The following is a 19,389-nucleotide window of genomic DNA, read 5'->3' as shown; positions in this document are numbered from 1 at the left end:
TGTACGCACCCCAGCCAGGGATTAAACCTGCAACCTAGGTGTGCGTCCTGAGTGGGAATTGAACCTGCAAACTTTTTGTGTATGGGATGATGCTCCAACCAACTGAGACAGGGCTAGCAATTGATTTTGAAGAGAAGTCAAGCAAGTTCATCTGTTCTCTGTAACTTTTGGAGAATAGGAGTGGTTCTGCCTACTTCTAGGAATTCTTTTTATCTTTAGAGCATAAAACCTTCACCAAAATGTGTTGGACTGTTTTTCTGTCTTCATTAATTTTTGTCTGGCAATCCATGCACCCTATCGCAGCCCCAGGGACTTTTTTGATATACACATTAAGCATTTTAGTTCAAGAAATTCATCTATGTCAATGATTGTTGTTATTATGTCAAAGATCATTTATTCTGGTCTTTCTTTCAAAACCACAGGTTTTTTTCTTTTTATGTTTGAGCTCCTATTTATCATTACACATCTCATTTTCAACCACCAGTTGTTTTCATTAGTTCTTTTCCTTTCCATGTAGAATACTTTCTCAAGCTTGCCCTCTACTTTACCAAGGTTACCTTCTACCTTCTAAAATCTACTTTTTAGTGCCTCCTCCCTCCAGAGAGGATAATTCTGGGCAAAGCAATTTCATCACCTCTGGTTTCCAAGCCACTGTGTTTGATTTTGTGCCTGGTGTTTCATCTTGAAGTTACTGTACATTACATCAATAGAGGAGGTCCCATTACAGATGACACTAGTCTTTCCATACTGGTGCTTGTCATAGGTGCCCACATGTCTGAGTCTTTGGGATCATTTTGACAAAGATGCTACAAGGTAAAGATTTATAAAAGACTTTGCTTCCTTGGATGACCACTGAGTTCAACCCAGCTTTGTATGGTTTTCTTCTTAATAATTGTCATTCTCTGGGTCCAATTGTCAGACACACATTCATAGTCTGTTGATCCTTAGTTGCTAGAAGGAGTCCAAATTGAATTTGCTTTTTTATGTGTTTTGGCCTAGAATCTGTCCCACTAGACCACATTTACTCTCTTAAGAGGTGTTTTGCAACTTAGTCTTGTGGATCCTTGAAGTTGCTTGTAATGGGCCAGAATTTCTAAAAGTTTCTAACTTATAAATTATGCAGTATCCCTCAATTTTGATTCTTCAGGTTCACTGGAATTGTATTTAATGGAAGAGTTGGATATGCGTCCTTGACCTGCCATCTTTTCCTAAAACATAAAAAAAGTTTTTGCAAAATGTTCCAAATCATACGTATTTGATTTGTTTCCTTGATACAAGAACAATTGAGTTTTTTTATTATTTGTTGTTGTTACTGTGTTTAATTACCAAGAACTCTGTCAAAAATATTTACAGATGAAATTATATGATATGAAGGAACTGCTTTAAAATAATCTGGAAGAGGGTTATGAAGATATTTAATTGTTGTATTGTGAAACAGGATTTACCCGGAGTTGATATCCACTGATGATACTGTTGTACTAGTCTCTTTAGGGTTGTATATAGTTTTAGTATTTTACATCATAAAAGTTATTTTTAATTTTCCAAGCCCTTTTTCTGTCTTAGGCAAAACTTCTTTGAGCTGCATTGTAGTTAGAGGATGTGCCCTATGTAATAGTTAATCCTTAATTTATTGCCATTTTCTGTGTAATTTGATATACAGTTTTTAATTTTCATGGAGATTTGAAAGGAAAATCTTTGTATGTCTAATAATCTTATTGGTGATTATATTCAAATCTTCTATAACCTAATTTGTTTTTTTGTTTGTGTACTTAATCTGTCAGATAATGCAAGAGGTTAAACTTTCCCTTGTGCACAATAATGCTACCCATATTATTTGATGCTATTTTGAATGGAGTTTCCCGCCCTCCCCCATTGTTTTGGTCACACTTAAGCTTTTTAATTGAACAATGCCATTTAAAGTAATTTCTGTATTTCCTTAGAGGATGTTTACCTCCATCCTCTAAATCTGTAACCTGTGGCATAGAATCTACTACAAACTAAATTAATGTCAAGGTAAAGAAAAAAAATATATAATTCATTCCACCTGAATCTGTTTCTAATGTTGAACTAGGGAAACTAATTTTTTTGTGGTTGTCTGATGAGAGAGTTACTGCCACCTGGATTTCAACATTTTACCAGTCTGATGTTAAACATATAGTGTACTAGGCAGATTACTGTAAGAACGCAGTAAATACTTGTATTATTAATGTATTAACCATTGAAAGTGATGTTACTGACTTTGAGAAGAAAGAGAAATGTTAAGTCCAGCATGTGTAGTCCAATGAATGAACAAAAAATATCAGCGAGTAACCTCAAGGTCATGGTAGAGACTTAGATTTAAATTTTTATTTTTATTTTGAGTGTTTCCTCTTGTCTGTTAAGACTTTTTTAGTTTTCAGACATATAACTCTTTGAAAAACCAAAAAAAAAAAAAAAAAGACTTTATTAAGAAGGACAAGAGATCAGAACTAGGTGTGAAAACCTTAGCTAAACTAAGAAAGGTTGAGACTCAGAAATATTTGAACATGACAATGAGAACAAGTATTGATCCTCAAGCCAGGGAAATAAAAATTTCACAAGTCATAACAGTTTGCCTAAACCATAAATTTCTGGGGGTTAAAATAATGTGAAGACTCTGCTTGGAGGAATAAAGTTAGAATGTGCCAAGGGACCAGAAATCATATATTTTTAAAACCTTATGAAATAATCAAGATCAGAGCAGAATAGAATGGCATAAAGACTAAAAGAACAATTCAAAGGATCAACCAATCCAGAAGCTCGTTTTTGAAAAGATAAACAAAATCGACAAGCCTTTAAGTAGACTCATCAAGAAAAAAAGGGGAAGGCCCAAATAAGTAATGTCAGAAATGAAAGAGGAGAAAGAACAGCTGATACCACAGAAATACAAAGAATTGTAAGAAATTACTATGAACAGTTTTATGCCAAGAAATTTGAAAACCTTGATGAAATGGACAAATTTCTAGAAAAATATAACCTTCCAACAGTGAATGAAGAAGACACAGAAAACCTGAACAGACAGATAACTGGTGAAATCGAAACAGTCATCAAAAATCTCCCAGCACACAAAAGCCTGGGGGCAGACAGTTTCACAGGAGAATTTTACAAAACATTTAAGACAGAGCTAACCCCTGTCCTTCTCAGACTATTCCAAAAAATCCAAGAAGAGAGAAGACTCCCAAACTCTTTTTATGAGGCCAGCATCATCCTAACCCCAAAACCAGATAAAGACACAACCAAGAAAGAAAACTACAGGCCAATATCGCTGATGAACCATAGATGCTAAAATCCTCAACAAAATATTGGCAAACTGCATCCAGCAATACATTACAAAGATCCTTTACCACGATCAAGTGAGATTCATCCCAGGGATGCAAGGATGGTTCAGTATTCACAAATCAATAAACGTGATGCATCACATAAATAAAAAGAAAGACAAAAACCACATAATCATATCAATAGATGCAGAAAAGGCATTTGATAAGGTACAGCAACAATTTATGATAAAAACACTCAGCAAAGTGGGAATAAAGAGGTTATACCTCAACATAATAAAGGCCATATATGAAAAACCTACAGCCAACCTCATACTTAATGGGCAAAAACTAAAAGCAGTCCCACTAAGATCAGGAATAAAACAAGGATGTCCATTTTCACCACTTCTATTCAATATCGTACTGGAAGTCATAGCCACAGCAATCAGACAAGAAAAAGAAATAAAAGGCATACAAATTGGAAAGGAGGAAGTAAAACTATCATAAATGCAGATGACATGATAGTGTATATAGAAAACCCTATAGACTCCACCGAAAAACTATTTAATAAGTGAATTTGGCAAAACAGCAGGATACAAAGTTGATATTCAGAAATCGAAGGTATTTTTATACACCAGAAAATGAAATATCAGAATCAGAAATCAGGGAAAATTCCCCTTGGCTATAGCAACAAGAAAAATAAAGTACCTAGGAGTAAACTTAACTAAGGAGTGAAAGATCTGTATGCAGAAAACTATACAACACTGAAGAAAGAAATTAAGGAAGGCACAAATAAATGGAAGCATATACCGTGTTCATGGATTAGAAGAATTAACATCATCAAGGTGTCCATACTACCCAAAACAATTTATAGATTCAACACAATCCCTATTAAAATACAATTTTAATTCATATTTCACAGACATAGAACAAACATTTCAAAAATGTATATGGAACAATAAAAGACTCCGAATAGCTGCAGCATTTTTGAGAAAGAGGAACAAAGTAGGAGGGATCACAATACCTGACATCAAACTATATTACAAGGTCACTGTAATCAAAACAGTCTGGTACTGGCATAAGAACAGACACATAGATCAATGGAACAGAATAGAGAGCCCAGAAATAAACCCATGTCTCTATGGTTAATTAATATTCAACAAAGGGGGCAGGAGCATAAAATGGAATAAAAATAGCCTCTTCAGCAAATGATGTTAGGAAAGTTGGACATCTACATGCAAAAAGTAAAATTTGACCACCAACTTACACCATACAGAAAAATAAACTCAAGATGGATAAAAGACTTAAATAGAAGTCGCAACACCATTGAAGTCCTAGAGGCAAACACAGGAAACTCTCACACAGGAGTATTTTCACCAATATGTCCCCTAGAGCAAGGGACATAAAGGAAAGAATAAACAAATGGGACTTCATCAAAATAAGAAGCTTCTGCATGGCTAAAGAAAACATCATCAAAATGAAAAGGAAACCAACTGTATGTATGCGAAAATATATTTGCCAATGATACCACGGACAAGGGTTTAATCTCCCAAACGTATAAAGAACTCACATGACTCTACTCCAGGAAGACAAATAATCCAGTTAAAAAATGGGTAAAGGACCTGAACAGATACGTCTCCAAGGAGGACATAAACAGGCCCCAGAGACATATGAAAGGATACTCTTCATCACTAGCCATCAGAGAGATGCAGTTTAAAACTGCAGTGAGATATCACTTCACACTGGTCAGAATGGCCATCAAAAACAAATCAGCAAACAAGTGCTTGTGAGATTGTGGAGAAAAGGGAACCCTAGTGCACTGTTGGTGGAAAGTAGACTGGTGCAGCCACTGTGGAAAACAGTTTGGGATTTCCTCAAAAAGCTAAAAACAAAACTGCCTTTTGACCGTGCCATTCCACTGCTGGGATTATACCCTAAGAATCCCAAAACACCAATTCAAAGAACCTATGCACCCCAATGTTCATAACAGCACAATTTACAATAGCCAAGTGCTGGAAGTAACCTAATTGCCCATCAGTGATGAGTGTATCAAAAAACTATGGTACATTTACACAATGGAATATTACTCAGCAGAAAAGAAGAAAGAGCTACCACCCTTTGTGAGAGCATGGATGGAACTGGAGAGTACTATGCTAAGCAAAATAAGCCAGTGAGTGAAAGAGAAATACTGTATGATCTCACCTGTAAGTGGAACCTAATCAACAAAACAAACAAGCAAGCAAAATATAAAAAGGAACATTGAAAGAAAAATCAAATTGACAGTAATGAGAGGGGAGGAGGGAGGGAGGGAATGGTGAAAAGAATGGGAATGGTCAAGTCAAGGAACATATTAAAAAAAAACCTTATGAAAATTTGAATTAAAAGAGGTTTTATGTATAAATACATACCATTTATTATGAGTATATAGTATAGTGTTGTTGTCAATTACTCCATATTGCTTATGCTCCATTTTGGGTGTTCTGGGAGGGAAAATATTATATTTGTGATCCTTCTTTACTACTAATGTTTTTTCCCTCAGCTATAATAAAAAAACAAATTTTAAGTCAACTGTACTCAATTGTGAGTAAGTTTATAAAGAGCATCTTAAAATATTAGTGTAAGATTTTGATTTTAATACTCTACATCTCCATTGTTATTTTTGTTATATTTGAGTAAAATTTATTTAATGAGGATTACCCTTAGTTTATTTTTAACCATTGCACACTGAGTTCAATCAGTTCTGAAAGACTATACTCTCTAAAATACCCCTATCAGTACTATTGCCTGAGTGACTGCATGTGATCCCTCATTTGCAGAAAATGTCACATGATTTTTGAGGGGCTATTTTTGTCTGAATTTTATGTACTCTTCTTTTTATAATACCTGCATTGGATTTTCAAAAAGAATAGGCCTGATATTTAGCAATTCACATCTATCATGGGTCTATCCTGGAGAGAGACTGTCTCTTTTTAATCATCCTTTTGTGTTGTTTTATGCTTTTGGACTGTCAGTGCTATCTGCTGGGGGACATCCCCAGGATCAGGGTGACATATGAGCAGCTGCATACTCTTCCTCAGTGCTGAAGGGTTATATCTGTGCATATATCCCTACTTAATATGCTGTTGCTCCTACAGTAAACTGTTAAATTCACGAGCCATCAAGCTGCCAGCTAGTAAAGAATTCCTTGTTCTAATTAAGCGTATATGGAGAACTTGAAAATAATGGAAAGGGACGGTTTAATTCTTTTCCAGGAAAGATGTGAATTATTGTGCCATGTAAAACTGAAAGGTGAAAACGAAGAGTGGTAATGATTTTTCATGTCATTAGTTTTTATATTTGTAAAGTTTTGACTTTCATTCATCCCACCTTGAGTTAGGTTTTGGTACTAAAAACAAAATAATACTTCTGAGATCATCCTATATGTTCATTTGATGCGCCCCTCTCTGTTCTCAGCTGTCAGTAACTATAAAAGAAAAGATGTGGGTAGCTGTAGAACTTTTAAAATAGCTAGTAATGGACTTAGTACTTGCCTGAATCAGGAATAGTAGAAGGATTGATCTTTAAATTAACTACATCTAGAACTTTCCTGTGATAAATAGAAATTATATTAATCAACTTATTTGTGAAGTACAGTAACAAGTTTGTTAGTTACAGTGTTGTCTTTAACAGGGATTTGATCAGTTCACCCATTTTAAAATTTTACTTGAGAACTTACTATGAACTGGCAGGTGGTGATAAATTGTGGATTGGGAAATTTAATTCTAATTAATAGTTGGAGATTTAATTCTAATTAATATGAAAAAGATTGATCATACTCAGAAATGACAATATAGTGGGGATACAAGAACTATCACATAAATTGGTCAAAATTTGTTAGGCACGTGAATTTTGGATGGTAACTTGGCTGTATCTGTTTAAAATGATCATGCCATTTTTAATGTCTATTCAGAGAAGAATATTCAGCAAGTGAACAGATTAAGTTTATTGCTGTGTAATTTGTAGTAGCAAAAAACAAAATTGAAAATAGCTAAATGTATCTCTACAGATCTAGTTAAATTATATATCAATATAATTACATATTACACAGTTATTTAAAAAGAGTGCACTTGTACTGCATGTACTGGCATACTTAGAGCTCTAAAATACGTTGGTAAATAAAAATATGCACAGAAAATATATAGATGTATGCACATGAACCTATTGTTATCTCTGGTGAGTGAGACTGGGGAGACCAGGGGTTAAAGAATCTTCTCATTTTCCTTGGTTTTACAATGACCATATGTAATGTTTTTTTATCAGTAAATACTGCCATTCATCTACAGGGAGTTGTCTTTTAATATTACTTTTATATTTTTATTTCAGTGGTATGATCTTTTCTATAAATATAAAAACACTTTTAGAATCATTGCATTGAGTTTGACTGCAGTATTATTGCTGAAGTGAGTGTTCCACTAATACAAGAGGTTTTTAATATCTTAATATTTTTTTTTAAATTTTGGGCTTCTAGAAAAGGAAAGCAGATATATGTAGTAGGAGTTAAAAATAAGATGTACTTTTATATATCTACTGTGCTGTTTTTCTATTTCAGTTACCTAGAAAAGTATGAGAAAGTTCATCATTTTGGGGAGGATGATGATGAAGTACCACCAGGCAATCCAAAGCCACAGCTTCCTATTGGTGCAATTCCATCTTCCTACAATTACCAGCAACACAGTGTATCAGGTAAATATTGGTGGAAATTGAGAGAGCATAGTTCCACAGTTTTTAATTAGGAAAATAGACATCATCCAATGAATTAGTCCCTTACTTTGCTCATGAAAACACTTAAGCCTGTGGTAATACAGCTTTCAAAGATCAGCATCTAATGGGTATCAGGGCCTCTTCTATCATAGGCTACATAAGATTCTTAGTTGCAACAATGCAGTCTTACAAATGCCTATACTTTTAAGTGAAGTTTTTTTCTTCTTTCTTTGGCTAATTCGTTTAACCTGAATAGTTACTAAACATGAGAAAGGTTCTGTTAGGATTAAAGGAGCCAAGAATACTTACCATTTACTAGATTTTCTACAATTAATGGAATACCCAGAACCAGAATTCCCTAGAAATGTTTCTGACTGTTCAGCTGTTTCTGCCAAGGTACCAGGAATAAGATTTTTTGTTTTTCATATAAGTCATTCTGGTAATAGTTATAGAGGAATCTGCAGCTAAAACAGTAGAACTCAAATTAGAAATAACCAGGTTGAGTAATAAAGAGATTCTTGAGGCAGATTAGATGGAGGTTCAGGTGTTTAGTGCCTCTGGGGATTGGAGCTGTGATGACTGGGATGAGAGCTAGAAGACATAAACATCTCTCTTCTTCAGTCACCGACATTTGTCCTAAAAAAGAGAAGGTAATGTCTTTTTCAAGGATATAGTCTTTATAAAATATACAGTGATTTACAGATATTTGTTATTATTCATTTGTGCTATAGTCCCAATCTCTTAAAGGTAATCCTTAAACTCTCTCATGTGTGCTTAAGTCACCATGTAGAGGATCTTGCTAATAGTTTAAGTGGAAAGTAAAGCAGGGTGACTCATTAAGGTGATATGTTCCTTGTTCCTAAAAAGGGTAATGACCATTATTTCATTCAGGGATGCTATAGAAGCTATTTCTATATTGAATGCCACAATGTACTAGTGACCTTTAAGACCTTTTTCAGCTTCATAACTCTGTGGTACCTATATTACAGTAACAACAGAACTGTCCATGATTGTAGCTTAAATAGAATTTGGTGTCTGCTATTACAGATTCCTAAACTGACCCACTTTTGTGTCTGATCTTGTATTTTCTAGATCAGGTTGTCCTGTCCACCCTTCCCCCCGCCCCCCCAACTAAAACAGATTTACTTCAAGAAAGAAGATGTAATATATTTCTGGTACTTCAGAAGTCTAATAAAAGTCATTGCTAAGTCTTCACAAGTTAAAGGAATAACAGAATTGCTTAATTTGGTGTTATAACTCTTATCTAATATGTTGTCTTATGTGTGGGTTTTACTGTTTTGTTTTTAAGGAGAATCTGAGCAGTTATGTTACATATTACATGATTGATAAAGTCAGGATTGGGAACTCATGAAAGGGAAGAAACTAGGAATTGCTGGGAAATATCAGACTATAGTATTTCTAATTCAGACTGAAAAGAGGTCATGTTTCACAGCAGCATTTATGAATTCGAAGGTGCTTTTTATTTTTCTGAAAGGAGCTAAAGCAACATTATGACAGTGTTCTAAAAATTACAATGATTATCAATATACAAAACAAATCCTTCATTGATGGTTCAAGTATCATTAAGAAGAATATGGTCTGTGTGCCTGTGTTTTAAATAATCACCAAAATAGAATTACACAATGATAGATCAAGAGCTTTTAGGAAATTTTGGAAACCTATAAAAAGATTTTCACTTACATCCTTGATCATATAGCCTTTCTCTCCTTGCAGGCAAATGTATTTACCTAAAGATACTCATTGTTGATATTAAGAAAAGATATTCTAAAATAACATTTTGAATAATAAATAAGTTTCAATTGGCAGTAGTCCAGGACATTTTGTATAAAATGCAATTCTCTACTCATACTTTTCATAATAAATAGAATAAATGGAATATTGTACATTGAGGGAGACCAAATATTCCTCTAAGGATCTTGGATCCTTTTGCCCAATGACTTTAAGTGGCAAAAAAATATTGAGCAGATTTTTCTTTGAACTTTAGGATTATTAAACTTTGGCATTCATGGTGGTTTTATCATGTATTTGCATAGTTTTCCATGTTTTTCCTTGTCATAAATACCTAATCCTTTGGTTTTCCTCTTTATCTATTTTCCCCCATTGTTATTGATTTGAATACAGTCAGTTCTGCAGTATTATATAGTACATTATTAAGGACTTTTTGTTCATGTTTTCTTACATTTTTAAATTACCATAAAAATTCAGTTATTTTTAAATGAAAATAAAATCATTTATTTGCAGTATCTTTAATAGAAAAATTGTGAAAGGCAAAGTTAAAAAATGGCTCATTGAAATTAATAACTATGGAGTTTTAGAGCCAACCATGATTTTAGTGATTATTTAATCCAATCCAATTATTTTGGTAAAAGAAGGCCAAGCACCCTGTCCATTTGCATTTTTGGTACTTAAATTTGGGAAAGGTTCATATAAGGAAATTTTGTTTTTTAGTTATATTAGCTGTATTTGAGCAAAAAATTTCCCTTAAAATATTTTGTATTCTAATAGACATGTGCACTACCACAATTACTGCCAATATTAATGTAATGAAAGTATTGTGTAACTCCTGCAATGTAAACAGCACTCTAGGAATGATTCTCCCTTTCTTCTAAACTGAAAACAGACAAACCATTGCCTCACATTAAATTATTTTTGCCAGTAGTAATTCATTTCTATAAACTTGGAGTCAAGAATGTTGAAAATAGCCCTGGCCAGTGTGACTTGGTTGGAGTGTTACCCTGTACACCAAAAGGTTGTGAGTTTGATTCTGGGTCAGGTCACATACCTAGGTTGCCAGTTCTATCCATGGTTGGGGAGCCTTTGGGAGGCTACTGATTGATGTTTCTTTCTCACATCCATGTTTCTTTCTTTTTCTCTCTCTCTCCCCCCTCCACCCTCTCTTTTCCCCCTTCCCCCCTCTCTCCCTCTCCCTCTCCCTCTCCCTCCTTCCCCTTTCCCTAAAAGCAATGAATATATCCTCGGGTGAGGATTAAAAAATATTTTTTTGAAAAAAGTAGAAAATAAATTTCTAATCCCATTCCAAGTATAAAATTATAGCTTTTTGATGATCAGATCTCCTTGGAAAGGGGCGGGGCTCTTGCCTCAAATCTTTAAGCATTTTTTTCCTACATTATCTTAGGAATCTTTACCAAGCCTGATATAATTAAAGGAGTTTTCATAACTATCACATTTTTTTATTTTGGTTTGATTGGAGATGTCTTTGGCCAAGTTATTCAGGTAAGGATGTATTGAAATGTAAGCAAACAGAACAATTCTAAGATCATATAGAAAGCACATAAACAAAATTTGACATTGAATGTGGGTTGCAAATTTTTTTCTTTTGAAGAGATTTGTTTGAAAGTTTTGTGAAATCTAAAAACTTAGCTTTTGCTGAGACTTGGGTTCTTATGATCAATATAAAAATATCAAAAGCTAACCCTAGATTCACAGAAGTTTTGTTACTTTTTTCAGATACTTATTTTCAGGTATTTATGAATCATTTCATTTCAGGGTTATTAAAATGCACTATATATTGTTCAACCTTAAATATGGTAAAGAATCTGTTCATAGTGATTTATAACTGTATCATGGTACTTCATTATTACACTATTGGAGAAATTCCTAGACTATTTTAGAATTGGAAAGCTGTCTCTTCAAATGTCTACCCTGGGAAATGGAGAGATATCTTACCTAGGTGATTTTTCTTCTGTGATGTGTTATGGCAATAGATTCCTACTTTGCATTCTCATTCTTCTTAATCCATATGTTTCTAAAATGTTATATCTAGAAGTATTTTAACTCTTGTTTACTTTCTTCCTCTCATTAAACTAGTTATATCTTTATGTGAAAAATGTACTTGGGGTATATGTCACAGGACATACCTTCTAAGGCCTAAACTGCCCCAATTGATCAGTATTTCTAGAAGTATAATATTTTCTTATATGTATATGTTATGATTATACATTAGTGTTCTGTAACCCCATCTTTCATACCTTCAAAATTTTGAAAGTGTTAAATTTATTCTTCTGCAGAAAATTTTATTTGCCTTGGGTTAGGAAAAAATTTCCTAGAATACAAAAGCATGAACTGTAAAGGTAAAAATTTATAAATCAAACTTTATAAAACTTCTCTTTAGACACTGGTAAGAAAATGAAAAGACAGGTCACTGTCTGGGAAAAAATATTTACAAAACATATATTAGATAAGTGACTCATATCAGAATATTCAAAACTGACAGTATAAAGTGCTGACAAGGATGCAGAGCAACAGGAACTCTTTGTACATGGGTTGTGGGGTGGAAAGGCAAGATGTTACAGCCAACATACACGTATATATGACCCATTGATCTAAGAAAAATAAAGTATGTCTGCACAAAGTCCTGCATGTGAATGTTTATAGCAACTATACTTGTAAGTGCCAAAAACTGTACACAGTACAAATGTCCCTCATCTAGGGAATAGATAAACAGATTTTCTTATATCCACACTATAACAATAAAAGGAACAAACTACTGATACACACATCATCATAGATATTAACCTCAAAAGCATTTTGCTAAATAAAAGAAATGAGACACAGGCTATCAAGGCCCTTGTAAAGCCCAAGGAAGTCAAACCTAAAATCCCAAAGGGTAGCAGCTACAAGCTCAGTTCACTTGCCTATATTGCTCATCCCAAGGTTGCAAAACGAGCTTGTTCCTGCATCTCCAAGGGTCTCAGTCCCTGCTGGCGAAAGTCCAAGATCAAGGCTAAAACCAAGCCCCAGGCTGTGGTTATAGCTCAGGCTTCCAAAGGTGTCCAGGCCCCCCACAAAGGCTCCTCAGTAGAGGCCTCTTGTCTGCTGATGTGAGGATGGAAGGGCTGGTGTTACTGGTCGGCTACTGTGTGCATGGAGCTGGTGTCCTCCTGTGCTAGTTGTGCAAATAAACCTGATGCAGGATCTGTCAAAAAAAATTTAATAAATTTAAAAAAAAATCAGACAAAAGACTAGATACTGTATAATCCCATATATTTGGCATTCTGAAATAAAAGCTATTCATACTCTGGTTTCTCTTCAGATTGTATAAATCTTTCACCTTTGACTGAAACAAAGCTATGGGAACAGAGAGGAAATTAGTGATTGTGGATATAAGAGGGATTTGACAACAAAGGAGCATAAAAAAGCTGAGTGATGGAATTACTATGTCTTCATTGTGGTTGTGGTTAAAAGACTGTTTTTATCACAACTCACGTAACTATAGAACTAAAAATTGTGAATTTTACTATGTTAATTATGTCATAATCTGACATAAAAAAGGAATTCTACAATTAGCTAAAGAAGGTAGGCAGTGTCTAAAAACATGATAGTGTTAAAAATTTCAAAGGAACCAGTCTCCCTAGCTTTATAGTATATAAAAATCAGAATAAGTCCCTTAAAATGCAAGAGTAAAAAGTATAGAATAGATAAATTAAAATAATGGCACAATAATAATTTGGGAATGGTATCCAAGAGAGTGCATACACTTTCATAGTTTAATACTTTCTGAAGAATATAATTTTAACTTAAAAAGTTTAGAAAGTTGAACCCTTAAAAGCTGAACTTTTGAAATTTTCACTTAGATTATATTTTATAAAAGAAAAAGGCCCCTGTCTGGTATTCAGAGGTTATTAACAACAGTGGTTTCTATTCCTTGATAAAATGTTTTTGTTTTTATCTTTGTTAGATTATCTGCGTCAAAGTTATGGGCTGTCTATGGACTTCAATTCGCCAAATGATTATAATAAATTGGTGCTTTCATTGTTATCTGGACTCCCAAATGAAGTGGACTTTGCTATTAATGTGTGCACTCTCCTATCAAATGAAAGCAAACACGTCATGCAACTTGAAAAAGACCCTAAAATCATCACTTTATTACTTGCTAATGCCGGGGTGTTTGATGACAGTAAGTTTTAAGCTGAGGACATTGAATGATAATTCTATAATGGTGTTACGGATTTTTTTTAAAAGTTGTATAAGGACAGAGTACTTTTTATTAGTCAATACAATAGCATTATTTATTTGCTTTTATTAAATGTCTTATTTAAAATAATGTTTGGATTTTTTAACTTACATATTTGAATGGTAATTTCGTCTCACCAGAGCTTTTGAAATAAAAATCCTGGGTTTTTCTTAAGAGTTGTGTATGGGTTTTGATTTGAGGAGATTGTTTGATATAAAATTCTGATAAAGAAAACCAGGATCTGGAAGAAACTGTTTTTTTGAAGTCTGCTTCTATTATTCTGTGTTTATAATTTTTAACTAAACAGTCTAGATCAATGCATTTGAAAATTTGCTGCCTAAATAATCAAAATAAGACTTATCAAATATTTTATATCCTTTTTACTTGTAGGATTTACTAGGTACAGTTTTTTATAAATCAAATTTTTTATTTTCTGTGAAATTACCTACTAACTTTAGGTTTTCTTCAGATGAAATTGCTCAGTTTTCTAGTTGTAGTATAATGTTGAGTGGAGATTTAGAAAATATATTTTGAAATCTTTTCTTGCTCATAGTTTCTCTTTCTTAAAATACCCATATTAACTGACTGTTAATGATACATTTTTTTTTTCTTTTCAACCCTCCTACCCCAAAACCATTGTAACTTCTTCTTCCAGAAATATATTCTATTAAAGGATAAGGTATTTACATGTATTGAAATTATTTTGTCATTGAGGAAATATATATATCACAGACACAGCCTGAAAATTTCTTGTAATATTTTATAGATTCATGACTTTTTTATTCTAAATAGCAGTATGTTTGCAAATTAGTTTGTTTCTGTAATTTGATTTATGTTGTGTACTTTCCAACTAAGTTTATTAGGGATATTCTAAGTAGGATTCCTGAAAATTTGATATATACTTCTTTTATAAGAAGGCAGTTTTGAAATTAGTTTAAACAAAAGTGAGAATTAGTTTTTTATTCTTGCTGAAATAAGAAATATTCTTGTTTACACAGGGAAGGAACAAATTTCAGTGCTTCTCAGTTTATATTGTAACTGAAGATCTAAATTTGGTGGATTTTCATCACAATTTTATGTTCTTTGGTTTCTAATATTTTGATATTACTTTTTAATTTTCAATTAGTTTGCATTCAAAATTATTTTGTATTAGTTATTTTGATAATTTAGAGACATCTTCAGCATTTAATATAGAATGGAATTCAAGGTTGTTTTACATTTTTAGAAATCTTAAAGTGAAGATTTTAGAAAGAATTAATATTCTCTAACTGGAATAATTTTTTTTTGAAGTCTTCTCATTTATCCTTGAGCAAAGATTATATATGTATATATTATAGAGGTAATCTTACCTGTTTTGGTTCACCGAAGCAAGGTATTCTTTAGACCCAGCTTATCTTCTTATATTCTTTAAGCATTTTTACATATCTAAAAGACTAAATTATTATGAGGTATAGCAATATAAAATATTAACAGTTTAGAAAATACAATTTAAGGAAGTACAGTCTTTATGAAGACATCCATACTTAAAACACTGGTTTTACATTATAAAAATAATTTCTCTGAGTTTGAGTATTATGGATGTATTTGATTTAGTTAGGCTTTTGAGATGTTCTGATTTATTTTTAGGGCATGGAATTTCAATTGAGAGATAAATATAGATTCCACTACCTTTGACAATGTGGAATATATATACATTTTGTGTTTAAAGAAATATAATAAAAGTGACAACAAATTTAACTTTTCCATCTTATATTTTTCATCCAGTATTTGTTTACATAACTTAAAAAGCTATTTCAAAGAGATTACTATGACTTTCTATCATTTACTATGAAACAGTTTTTAGTGAACAGGATATCTTAAAATGTATTTTTACTGTTTTCCTGCACCTACATATTATTAAGGAATTAAGTGAAAGAAATAATTCCATTATTATTGAATGTACTATTCTTTTAGCTTTAGGATCCTTTTCTACTGTATTTGGAGAAGAATGGAAGGAGAAGACTGATAGAGATTTTGTTAAGGTAATTTGAATAAATTTTTTAAAATACTGAATTATTTAATTGCTGTATCCAAGAGCAAAGAAAGGATCAATGATGGTTGCTTATTTTATATACATGATACTACCCATATTTTAATTTTTATCAATATACATAAAGATACCTAGTTAAAAGTTGTTTAAGTTGCATAAAAACCTTTAAATAGCTGATAAAAGGAAATAAAGTTCTTGTTTTATTACATGTTGATTTCTGAAAATATTATCTAACAAAAACAATAAATCTGAGAAATCCCAGATTCTGAGCAGCAGTCTGTAATTTCCTTAGGGTGGTTTTCAGTTCATTTAATCACCCTTTAGCTGTGTCTGATATTCCATTTGACTTATTTGTTAAGTTTTATTTTAGTGACTTTTAATTTCTAAAAGTTCTCTTTGTATTTGTTCAAAGTAGCTCTTTTTTGGTCTTTCATGCTTTTAATAATTGTTAATATATATGTTCAAAGTATCTTAAAAAGATAAAGTTTACTAATATAATTAAATTATATGTAATACAGAATCAAATGTAAATATAATTTTATTATGTATGAATTGTAAATTAGATATGTATACACATACAAACACACACACCTGATAATTCTAATACCTTAGTCTCTTGCCATTCTAATTCTACTGACTCCAAGATTATTACTTTGTGTTTTACAATGTTGGTTTATAAATTTCAGCGGACTTCTTTATGTGGGATTATTTTACAGATTAGATGGAGAGTTTATTTCTCCACTTCAGTGTAGGATTTGCCAAAAACTTGAAAGGGAATAATGATCAAAATAGCTTTGTATTAATTTCTTTATGGAGATTTTCCAATAACTCTGATAGTAAAGTGAAACCCATCAGGGTTGGAGAAGCAGGCTAGTGGTGAAATATTTAGGGGGTTGTTTTAAACTCAGAACTCGATTAGAGACAGCCCCTTTCATCCACCCCTCCCCTTTTTTTTTTGAGGTTATTAGACCTTCTAATTTCTCACGTGATACGGAGTTCCATTTCAAATTTCCCCACTTTACAGGTTGACCCAAAGTTCTATGTCCTGTCTCACCCCACCTCCACTCATTAAAAGCCAAGCCTCTTGGTTGTAGTAAGGCAGATTATTTTCTTAATTTCAGAATATTGGTATTTAAATGTAAGATTCACAAAATATTTCTTTACATATTTGTATATGAAGTCATAAAGCAGAGAGGGGGCTGTCAGTATAATCACTAATCACATGAAATCAAGAAGACACAAATAAGTTAGGGAAGATTAGATGACCATCTCTGTTGTACATTTTCATTAATTTCTGCTCTTTATATTTCTTTGTATATGTTATAGTCTTTGCATTTTATTTGATGTACTATTTCTAACTTCTTAGGCTGGTGCTTACATCATTGATTTTTGTAAAAACAAATTTCTAATACATTTAAATCTATAAAATTCCCTATAAGCACAAATTTAGCTTTTTCTTTTCCATTTTGATATTTCATGTTTTTATTGTAACTCTGTAAAATATCTTCTAATTTCCATTATGCTTTCCTCTTTGATACATGAATTATTTGAAGGGAATTTTCTTAATTTTCAAAAACATTTGACATTTTTCTAATTTCCTTTTTCTTATTAATATCTGACTGAATTTCGCTGTAGTTATTACAGCTTCTGGTCCATTAAACAGGAGGTAATCATTTTTTTACCTTTAAGTGTACTATTTTTGGTCTGATATCAATATAACTATATTAGCTTTCATTTGGTGGGTATTTATATGGCTCATATTTTACTTTCAACCTTTCTTATTAATTTTTTAGATAATTTTTGTGAACAACATATATGTAGGCTATTTCTTCAGTGTGAAAAACTTTGTTTTTTAAATTAATACATTTATTCCATTTACATTAAATGTAATTTTGATGTGATTGTATTATTATGTTTAAATTTACCATTTCATAAAGATACCTAGTTGGTGTCTGTATGTCTTGCTTATTCAGTTTTTTTTTCTTTCTTACATTTTTTTAAGTTGATTTGACTGAGTATTGTTTATTATATCATTTTTCCATCCACTTAGTTGGTGTTTATACACTTACTCTGTTCTCTCCTTGATTGCACTAGAGATTATAATTCTAACTAATTGAGTAAATTAGTACTTTTACTAATGTATACTTCTTAGATAACAGAGCAATGACTATCTCCATTTACTCACTTTGATTAAATATACTACTTTATAAGCATGACTTTACTCTTTTTTGGGCTTCTTAAAGTAGAATCTTAGACCATTTAAACTTTTCTTTTTGTTTAATAACCAGTATATAACGCTACGAATTTTCTCTACAAACCGCTTTAGCTCTGTCCCACAAATTTTATGTTGAATTTTTATTATCATTTAATTCAAGATACTATCTAACCTTTCTTGTGATTTTGTCTTTGATTCATGGGTTATATAAAAGTATGCTGTTTAATTTCTGACAATTCATTTTCAAGCTAGCTTTTATGAGTATTACTGTCATAATTATTATTACTGATTTTTAATCACATTCCATTGTTATCAGAGGACATATTGTATATGCTTTCAGTTCTCTTAAACTTATCAAGACTTGTTTTAGGGTTCAGAATATGATCTTTCTTGGTGAACATTTTGTACGACTTGAAAAAGAGTGTGTGTTCTGCTCTTGTTGGACGTAGTGTTTATATCAATTAACTCAAGGTGGTTGACAGTATTGTTCAAGATTTCTCTATTATTACTGCTTTTCTATATAATTATTCTATGATTTCCTGAGAGATGAGTATTGAAATTATCAACTATAATTATGAATGTTTATATCCCCTTTCAGTTCTGTCATTTTTTGCTTCATGTATTTTGAACTGCTGTTATTAGTTGCATGTGCATTTAGGATTGTTATATTTTCTGATGATTTATTTCGATTTTATTCATGACCATTTTAAATTTCATGTTTCATATTTGATATCTTTATTATTTGAATTTCCTGTGGCCCTTTTTTTCTTGGTTACTGAACATGGTCTTTTTTCTTCATATACCTAATTCTTTATTGTTGCGAAACATTTTTATTTATTTATTTATTTTTTGTAATGAGTCCTTTTGGTGGCGGACTTTCTTTCAGAATAGCAATTTTAACTGCAAAAGAACCTAATTCCCAGAATAAAACACAATTATTTTTTAAATATACATACCAGAGGATTTACAAATAAAAAGGGAACTAATAGCCTATGTGCTTCTTTATGAGTACAGAAGTAACAAGATAATGCAGTTAAACAACATTAAGAAGTTGAAGTTTAAGTTTTGTATAGACATATTAGTACAGAGGCACTCGTTTCTTAGCCTGGAAAAGAACATTAAATAGATTTTGACTCAT

At 32.1% G+C, this 19,389-nt stretch overlaps 1 protein-coding gene across 1 annotated transcript in view; it reads left to right on the top strand.

The window, feature by feature from the left end:
- Positions 1–19,389, top strand: part of ARID2 (AT-rich interaction domain 2) — a 161,963-nt gene that overhangs the window by 79,470 nt on the left and 63,104 nt on the right. The window contains exons 4-6 of the mRNA XM_054591203.1: positions 7,861–7,994; positions 13,732–13,950; positions 15,961–16,028. Coding sequence (XP_054447178.1) covers positions 7,861–7,994; positions 13,732–13,950; positions 15,961–16,028 — 421 coding nt within the window. The remainder of the gene's footprint in view (positions 1–7,860; positions 7,995–13,731; positions 13,951–15,960; positions 16,029–19,389) is intronic.

Source organism: Pteronotus mesoamericanus, unplaced genomic scaffold (genome assembly GCF_021234165.1).
Source record: "Pteronotus mesoamericanus isolate MK-2021 breed Mesoamerican mustached bat unplaced genomic scaffold, CSHL_Meso_final scaffold_21, whole genome shotgun sequence".
Lineage (NCBI taxonomy): Eukaryota > Metazoa > Chordata > Mammalia > Chiroptera > Mormoopidae > Pteronotus > Pteronotus mesoamericanus.
The sequence above is the reverse complement of the archived record's forward strand: the minus strand, read 5'-3'. Positions and strand labels throughout refer to the sequence as shown.